Below are 9,299 nucleotides of genomic sequence, written 5' to 3'. Positions count from 1 at the left end.
TAAATATAAATAAATATATACACAATAACAGCAGCTGTACAAGTATTAACCGGAAATGAAGAATATTCAATTTTGTTTCCCTTGTCTAATTTTTCTAGATTAGTATCATCTGTTTTCATCTGTGAAAGTTCTTAGTCATCCAGGTCATTGTAGTGTAGGAGCTTGGAAAGAAAAGTCCAGACGCTTGAAGATGTTTGAAGATGAAGATGTTCTTCATCTTGCTTAAAGATGTTTCACCTCTCATCCGAGAAGCTCCTTAGATCATCTGTGTTCCCACCTGTGGCCTGTTCTCTCGTTACCCCTTGTGTGTATTTATGTCCAAAGTCTCTCTCTGTTTGTCTCGTTATCACCTTTTTTGTTGTTGTTGTTTTAATTTTCAATTTAGAAATGCAACCAAAACCATTCTTTGTTGTTGATAATTCAAAATAAGAATTTCTAAAATTAAAAATGTTTTTTGAACCAAAATGATAAATAGATTTTAGGAAATCCCCAAACTGCAAAAACAAACTCCAAAGAACATTAAGTCCTCTTTAATAAATGGCACTAAATGATAAATCACATATCAAAATTTTGTGTTAGTTTTCTGGCAGTATATATGGTAGATGAGTCTCAGTGCGTTTATCGGGGTGGCTGTAGTTCAGGAGGTAGAGCAGGTCACCTACTGATCGGAAGGTTGGTGGTTCGATCCTTGGCTCCTCCAGTCTACGTGTCAAGTATCCTTGGGCAAGATACTAACCCCAAGTTGCTCTCCGATGCATCCGTCGGAGTATAAATGTGTGTGAATGTACTTAGAAAGCACTCAATTCAGAGAAAGTGCTTGTGCGATTGGGTGAATGTGGCATGTTGTATAGAGCGCTTTGAGTACTCCGGGGCTATGTAAGAATCGGTCCATTTATCTGAAATTTCAATTTGATAGTGACAACTTAACTGAAACAAGAAACTGACTTACTGCTCATAGCTATTGCTAATTTCCAGTCATTGTCCCTAGTTTGGCTTTTACATCCACAATACACATGTAAAATTTTACCGTATCCAATTATATAGATACAAAACTACAATAAATGTATGTTAACAAGAAAAAAAAATGACCAAAAGAAAAAAAAGTTCCTCAAACCAAAGAAGGAATATAGTTATGTAGATCACACATCTGACAGGATAATTAAGGCCATGACACTGTCTCTAATATGAAGAACTGAAATGAAGTAAGTGAATATGACAGCCCTCTTCTCGGACACAGTTCATGCCTCCGGGTGTGGATGGTTTTTCCTGTCATATAAGAGATGAAAGGATTGGAACTGTTGTTAATCTTGTGATTATGTGTATTTTACAAGGTCAATTGACCGTCGGGCGTCGCAGTGCTTTGGCCTCAGTCATGCATGATGGTGTATGAAGAGTTGGAGTTAGCGGCCTTCGAGTGGTGTGCTTCTGAAATTGTAGGGCGAGCCGGACTGAAGGGGAATAGAGCTGCTGGAGATAACCAAGATAAGCGAGTGAACGCTGAGTGAATGTGATTTTGATTGTAAGGAAAAATTTGATGGCAACAGCACATTTCAAAAGTTGGGGCGGGGCCATTTTTACCACTGTTTAGCATCCCCTCCTTTTTCTTCGTGTGATAGCTTCAGCCAGCATTTGTGAATGTCACTGGGAACTATTTTTACAGACAGTGACTTCTTAAAGTGTTGCTCGGCCCATGCAGTGATTTTCATGATAGAATCGATCCCGTTTTAATGGAGTGCCACTTTTTGCCCTTGTCCCTTGTGCACAGAGATTTCTCTAAATCTGAGATGTGATTATGTACTGTAGATTGTACTGTAGTCTTAATTTTCTGTTTAGGAACATTGTTCTGGAACTATTCCACAATTTGACTGGTGAACCTTTTTGGGTAACTTCTGCTCATCTTCAGTTTTGAGTAACTGCCTCTCTAAGATGCTCTTCTTATACACAGCCATGTTACTCACCTGTTGCCATTAAAAACTGATCAAATGCTGCTTCAGCTATTTCTTTTTTAACTACAACTTAATTTACCAACCGTTTGTTGTATGCCTTTTAAATTCAAAGTGCAGAGAAAAATGGTGTGTAGTAGCTGGAAAATGTAAATGTAAAAAACTAATGGTGAAACCTTTTGAGTCACCTACATTAATAAAAAAAAAATAATTCTGTCTCTCTCTCTATCTACACTTTGTGGAAAATAGTTCTGAACCCCCTACGCAATACACCTACAATATATAATACACTTTCTATACAAACTCCTTGGAAATCCATGCCATGAAACTCCTGGCGCACCGTTTGTGTGCTGATGTTAATGCCAGAGGAAGTTTGGAACAGTCCAATCATGGAGTCTTCAGAGCATTGGTGACTTTTACACACCATGTGTCGTATCCTTTGTAACTTCGTGGCTGATTGCTGTGCTTTCACTTTGTATTAATAACACTTACAGCTCATTGTAGAATATCTTGGAAGGAAGAAATTTAACAGGATGAATTGGAAATTGTAAACGACAAAACAGAAATTGTAGTTTTCACTAGCCATATTCCTAGAACCTAACAGGTTCACTTGGGCTGTTTGCTACCTTTCTTTCTGACTTTCTTACTGTAAGCTACCTGGGCATTCTCTTGGACAGTTCTTTTCAACTTGACAAACAAGTACCACTGTAGTTAAATCGAGCTTTTACCAACTACACCAAATTGCCAAGACCAAGCCTTACATACCCTGTATGGATCTTGAGAAACGTATCTATGCCTTTATCGTCTCCAGATTAGACTACTGTAACTCTCTCTATATTGGCCTCCAATCTACCCTTCTCTGCAGACTGCAGCTCGTTCAAAATGCGGCAGCACGCCTCTTAACGGGAACTGGCAGGTTTGATCCTATCACCCCCATCCTCGCTGACTTGCATTGGCTTCCCATCAAATACCGCATTGATTTTAAAATTCTGTTGCTTACCTTTAAAATTATAAATAACATTGTTCCTAGCTATCTTACTGAACTTCTCAGCTTGTACACTCCTAGGAGAGCACTGAGATCAACGGGCCAACTGCTCTTAGTGCAACCTAGGTCACGGCTGAAGACCAGAGGTGATCGTGCTTTTGCCATAGCTGCACCCAACCTCTGGAATAATCTTCCTACTGCTATTCGTCCATCTGAATCGATTCAGTCTTTTAGTGCCTGTTTCCTGCAAATGTTCCCTTATGTACTTTTAATCATTTTACTTTATTGCTGAATAACCTCTTAGTCGAGTTTTTTTGTATTTTCATTTACTTATTTACACTGTGCTGCAGCTAATTAGTGCTCTCCACCTGCTGGTGTATTTATTATTATTGTTATTGTTCCTATCTCTAATTTATTGTATTACTGTGAAGCACTTTGGTGTACCGCTGGTTTTTAAATGTGCTATACAAATAAAGTAGTATTGTATTGTATTGTATTGTATTTTTGCCGTGGTGGCATCCTATTATAGTAGGAACTCTTTACGACCTGCATGGCTAGGTTCTTGATTTTACAGACCTGTGGCAATAGGCTTAAAAAACTTGAATTCAGAGATTTCGAGTTCTGGCCCATGACTATGTCATCTAATGGTTGTTGGTATCCTTGACACACATTGCTCTTATTGTGTTTTTTGGGGTGGGGAAGCAGTGAATAGCTCACTGTGTAGGTCAGCAATAATAATATCCTATAAATATCCTGTCAGTTTTATGGCTCAGTGTTTTCTTAGCTGGAGACAGAGGATCACTGCTTTCATTCTCATGGTTTGTTTACAAAGGATTCTCCTTTGGGAAATAATCGTGACTGCCTCTCATATCAACATGTAGCCATATCGCTTGTCATTTATTTGGTCTAATTTCCCTTTGGACACATAAGATCCAAAATAGCTTAATGCTTTTAAGGATAGTAGGAAATATTAAAGGGTCTTTGTTATGGTTCGGGCTAAAGGGGGAAAAAAAGTGGCATAAGTTTTATAAATTTACATTCCAGTTTCGTATGTTGGCTCTTTTTCTCTTGTGGTCTGATCTTAAAAATGATACACGTAGTTTGAAAAGCCCCCTGTAGACAACTTCACTTCACTTGACTAGACTTCACTGTGGCTAAAATGAGAATGCCTGGAGTGGTGTTAAGCAGCGTGTGCTTGTCAATGTCTACACAGCAGCTCGCAGCAGCAGCGCACCATCTGCCAGGTGTTGTATAATGCAGTATTTATGTGTCTTGCTGTCCTTTGGCCTGCTTGTGTGAGGCTTAAATTGAAATATGTATTTAAAGTGAACTCGTTGATGTCATTTCTTAATGTTTCGCTGTCAAAATGGGTGTCACGTAAACTGTTTCACAGAAATCGTGTTTTTGGATGGTTTTACAGTCCAAAAACCATCACTGGGTTGACAGACTACACAGCTTCCATCTCATACATCTGCAGCCATGTGCTGAGCAAGAAACTTTGAGACTATTAAACATGTAGAGCATTCATGTCTATGTGACTGCGCTAAAGGCACAGTCACAGACCACAGCTGTTATTGAAATTTGTTTTTGTCCTGGTAGAAGGACGTACTTGAAGTGATTTGAGCAAAGATGACAACTGATGTCTTATATATAGTTCCCTCAAAAATGTGTTTACAAATCCTATTTTTAATATTATGCGATTAGTGTATTTATTTCTTGGAAGGATGTTTGTTTTGGAGCTGCTGGATATTTGAATTTAATAAAGTACCTATTCTACATGATACTATACCACATAACCATACTGTAACTACAGTATATCGTGTCTGTTAAACATTTTTGTTCTGTACCAGACTATATTTCTGTATTTCTTTTACACAGACATTTAATTTTTTACATTAATTTAAAGATTCTTATGCCATTGCAATGTGAATAGTGTATAAATGATAGTTTCATATATGGAATTTCTTAAATATCTCTCTGTCCAGGGTCATCAATGCAGGGAAAAGCACATTAAATGAAGATCAGGCTTGCTGTGAGGTCCTGGTTGTTAAAGGGAGACCTGCAGGAAGCCTCGCGCCTAACCGAACCCCCACGACCCGCAGGAGATCGTCCCTGCCTAATGGTGAGAGTCTGGGCCTCCGGGAGAACCCGGTAAGTCAAAATGGAGGGTTCATGCCCCAACCCCCCCATCCCCCCATCACATCCACCTTCACGGACATTCTGCAGATGCATTTTCACGACAGGAAAGGACAACAGAGAAGGATAGAGTACAAACTGTGCTGTGATCTATTGCATTTCTTCTCCATTTGTTATCTTTAGAAATAGCACGCTTTCTGGATGGATAAACATTTGCGCAGCCAAAATAATTATTTGCACTGAAGTAAAAAGAATGGGGGGGGGGAAGGAAAAGTCTTTTGGTGAAATCGGGTGGAAAGTTAATAAAGGATCACTGAGCAAGTGAAACTGTGTTCTACGAGACAGTCTTATATTTGCAGACCAAACATTTTACAGAATTTAGCAGATTATCATGCATGACTTAAGGGTCATAATGCCTCCTTTCTTTCTAGAAAAATGCCATGGCAGACTGAAGCCTTTACATTTTAGCTTTACTGATGAAGGTAATGCAGGTAGAATGAGTTCATCAGTGAATTCCCCTGAGGCCTGTTGGTGAGACCCAGCAGTTTATTGGAGCGGACAGCTTAGCGTCCTTCACACTCCACGGTAGCCTTCAATGACTCTTAAAGTCACCCTTGTTTGCTTTCACAAGAACATTGTGTCATGGAGTACTAAAGAAAACTGTGTATCATTATACCAAAATGCAGTGTCACTGCTCTACTGTCACGACATATTGACACACTTAATTCAATCACTTGCAATTGATCCCATTCCCTACAAGGCAGAGAAAAGATGAAAAGCGCAAAATGTTTACCAGCTCTTTTAAAGTCCTTTGTGATTACAGTATACTAATACTGCTCATAAAATCTCCTCTCAGCTCACCAGTACTTTACTCAGGCCCAGCCGGAGCCTACAGCAAACTCATGCAAGTATCTCATGACTCACTTTCGCAGTGATGTAGCCTTTTTAGTGCTCTTTGCCTGCCTCGTAGACTCACGCTGTAGAATTTGCCTGTGCCATATATAGACAATCAGAGGCTTACTTTGCGCAGCAAAATGTGATGCATGCAACAGCAACTCTGTGGCTATGTGACTTCATTACTGATAGGGGAGCTGTGCTGATATGTAACAGACTTTAAACAGAAATCAGGCCATTGTTTTTTTTTTTGTGAAGACCAAAAACTCAAAGGTGAGCAATGAATCAGCCAGATCACAAGACATTTTGAATCTTGTGTGGGAGATGAGACTTTGTAGATCAACACAGAGGACGCGGTGTGCGGTTTCAGAGCACAAACTGCATCATGCTGCACCTACTAATACCTCCAGATTTAAGCGAAAGCAAACATTAACATCAGGTTCATTCACTTATGGGCATCGTGCATATCTGTGGGGAGGTTTGAGCTCAGATCAGATTACGAAGTCTTCACACTGAAGACCGATGGGATGAATTTGAATGCTGTGTAGAAAGGCGCTCTCATCCACCAACTGTGAGCAGCGCAATTTACATAGTACAGCTTCCTGTTTGTGTTTGAGAGCTGTACCTTAAGTTCAACTGGTTCTGATTTGGTATTAAAAAGGTCTCTCTTTTCGCTCTGTGCACCATTACAATGATTGTACATCAGCGGTTCCTGAATGTCACGACTCTTTGCCCATCAGGCTGTACTTCACATACTTCCACCTTTGATATTCAGTGGATTTTCGGCGTGCAGTTCATAGATCAGTATGAATGCAAAGTCAGATGAAGTTCCTCCTCTCGCATTTTGCATACTTAATGTTGACACATTTTTATTTACTTTGATTCTTATCTGTTTCCAGGACAACTCTGAAGACCTAACTTTACACTACTGGGCATTGTTCGATGGCCACGCTGGCTCCGGGGCAGCTGTAATGGCCTCTCGTCTTCTCCACCACCACATTGCCCTGCACCTACAGGAAGTGATGGAGATCCTCTGTACTCCTAACCTTGTGCCGCCCACGTGCCTGGGTGAGGAACCTATCAATCACCACCTCACCCCTTCATCTCAGCGTGTCCTTACAAGGGCTGCATCGCTCCGGGGTGCCGCAGGGGCTCCGGGTTCCCCCAGTACCCCACCGACACGCTTCTTCACAGAGAAGAAGGTGTCGCAGGAGAGCCTGGTGATTGGAGCCATCGAGAACGCCTTCAAAGACATGGTAAGAGGCACGTGCGTGATCTGTAGTTGTCTTTTGACCTGTAAACGTTCCATGTCAAATGCATAGATTGTATATAAAAGATGGATTTAGCCACAGTGGCGTCATAGATTGATTTGCAGGATACCATCTTCAAGGCTCGAGAGGAGCATTTTGATTCTATGGCACTTTTGGGCCTTTCATTAAAGTCAGGTGGTGTATCTCTAAGCAGAGCACTTTACTGCCCACACCCACACCTGGTTTTATCCGCTAGTTAAAAAAAATGCTGTAACAATGAAAAGAATACAAAGAAAAGCTTCTCCTGCTCTTCATAAAATGACGCTTTTCCAGCTGTTTTGCCTGGAAGCAGGGCGTTGCTGGAAATGAAAAGATTAACTGTATTCTGTTAAGCTAAGTTACAAACCCATAACCATATAATACTTTTTGATCACTGCACACACCTTTAGCTGTCATACACATACAGGGAATTTCCAAACTACTGTTCTTTTGCACCCCACGCTCCACTTCATCACTGCCTGCGCACATACTATAAAATTAATAATCTTCACATCTGTTAGCCTCTAGTTGCTATCAGTAAATGCTGATTTGTCATGATTAGACAGTCAAGCCAATTGCACATAAGCCTCCTAACTTCCTGCTGGTGTGTAAAGGTGTAGAAATGACCCGAGCTACCCTTTCTGCTGCTAATTTGCTCAGTATGTTCAGTTATACAGCTGTAAAATATTTATGTGCTACACTATTAAATGACTTTATCCATTAGAGCCGACATTAGTATTTCAAAACTTAAAGGTACAGTAAGTCACTGTTTGAGATTAAACAATAGAAAACAGGCTGCCCCTCTGTTGGTCTTCCTTGGTCTCTTGTGTTCTGGGGGCCTCTGGATGTCTGGAGTTTTGATCTCCTCCATACCTGCTTCATACCCTGGAGGACGGGGCTGTGGCTCCCCACACTCCCTAGCAGATCGTTACATGGAGAAACCTTTGGAATGCAAGCATGCTGATCCACACAGGTGTACACACGGGTATTCACAGACGCGGACTACAGCTTTCTTGGCTGCTGCCTCAAAGCACATTGTGCGCTGTCTATCTTGCGTGCTGCACAATATCGTTTATTATTTAGTATCTACTGATATCTACTGCTAGCTAGTTTATTGTGATGGTGCCGTTTTTTTTTTTATTATGTTGCTCTTTGTTGTTTGCTTTCTCTTCTGTTTTTTTCTCCATACAGGTGACCCAGGTGTTTTGTTTTTTTGTTTGTTTGTTTTTTTTTCTTTCTTCCCCCCCTTCTCACCGTCTCTTCTCCCCTTTGGTTTTCTTTCTCTCCCTCTCTTTCTTTCATTCTTTCTCCCTGTCCTATCCCCCAGTCATGTCTGTCCCGTTTGTAGCAACTGAAAATAAAATAAATTCATAATCATAATAAAGGTCAATCAAATGGACCAATATGGCAAGGCCATGATGATCCACTTGGTAAAATAAATCCGCTTGGCATCTTTCTTGGCCTTAAGACAACAAACAGAAGAAAACAAGAATATTGTACTCATAAATATACATTGATTAGTGCCCAACTATGTCTTCCCACAAATCGATGCATTTTCATAAACTTGAATTAATCCATTAAAAAAAACACAGAAGCAGGTTTGGCTTGTGGAAACTACCATGTTGCTCCACCATCTTAAATACAGTGGCTGAGATGGTTTTGGTACTCCTCTAATTAACAGTTTCTCACATTGTATGAGAGTTTCTTTACTGAGTGTCTGAGTCCAGCGATGTTAGATCAAAGGAAGTTTCACTAACACTGGCTAACAGCAGCTAATCAGTGCAAAAAGAGCCAACTGCTGCCATCCAGTGGTGAGATTTTCCACATTGTACCTTTTAAATTGACTGTTTCTGTATTAACAGTACTGCAGGTTTTAATGGGCTTGTCTTGAGCATCATCCTCCAGCACTTTAGAGAGGAGATTATGTGTCTCTGACAGCTGGTTAAAGGTGATAAGGTACTTATGGCGTGATCACACGCTGTAAATTTTACCAGAGGCCTGATAGCCTGAGTCAGACGGCAAGTAGCACAGCCAGGAGAAGTAATGTACTTT

At 40.5% G+C, this 9,299-nt stretch overlaps 1 protein-coding gene across 1 annotated transcript in view; it reads left to right on the top strand.

Moving 5' to 3' along the window:
- ppm1h (protein phosphatase, Mg2+/Mn2+ dependent, 1H) overlaps positions 1 to 9,299 on the top strand; it is a 39,584-nt gene that overhangs the window by 9,254 nt on the left and 21,031 nt on the right. Inside the window, exons 2-3 of the mRNA XM_005728214.1 lie at positions 4,914 to 5,079; positions 6,858 to 7,214. Of these exons, the coding sequence (XP_005728271.1) occupies positions 4,914 to 5,079; positions 6,858 to 7,214 (523 nt within the window). The remainder of the gene's footprint in view (positions 1 to 4,913; positions 5,080 to 6,857; positions 7,215 to 9,299) is intronic.

Source organism: Pundamilia nyererei, unplaced genomic scaffold (genome assembly GCF_000239375.1).
Source record: "Pundamilia nyererei isolate P.nyererei 1_Seehausen unplaced genomic scaffold, PunNye1.0 scaffold00027, whole genome shotgun sequence".
Taxonomy (NCBI): domain Eukaryota; kingdom Metazoa; phylum Chordata; class Actinopteri; order Cichliformes; family Cichlidae; genus Pundamilia; species Pundamilia nyererei.
This window is presented reverse-complemented; position numbering and strand designations above follow the sequence as displayed.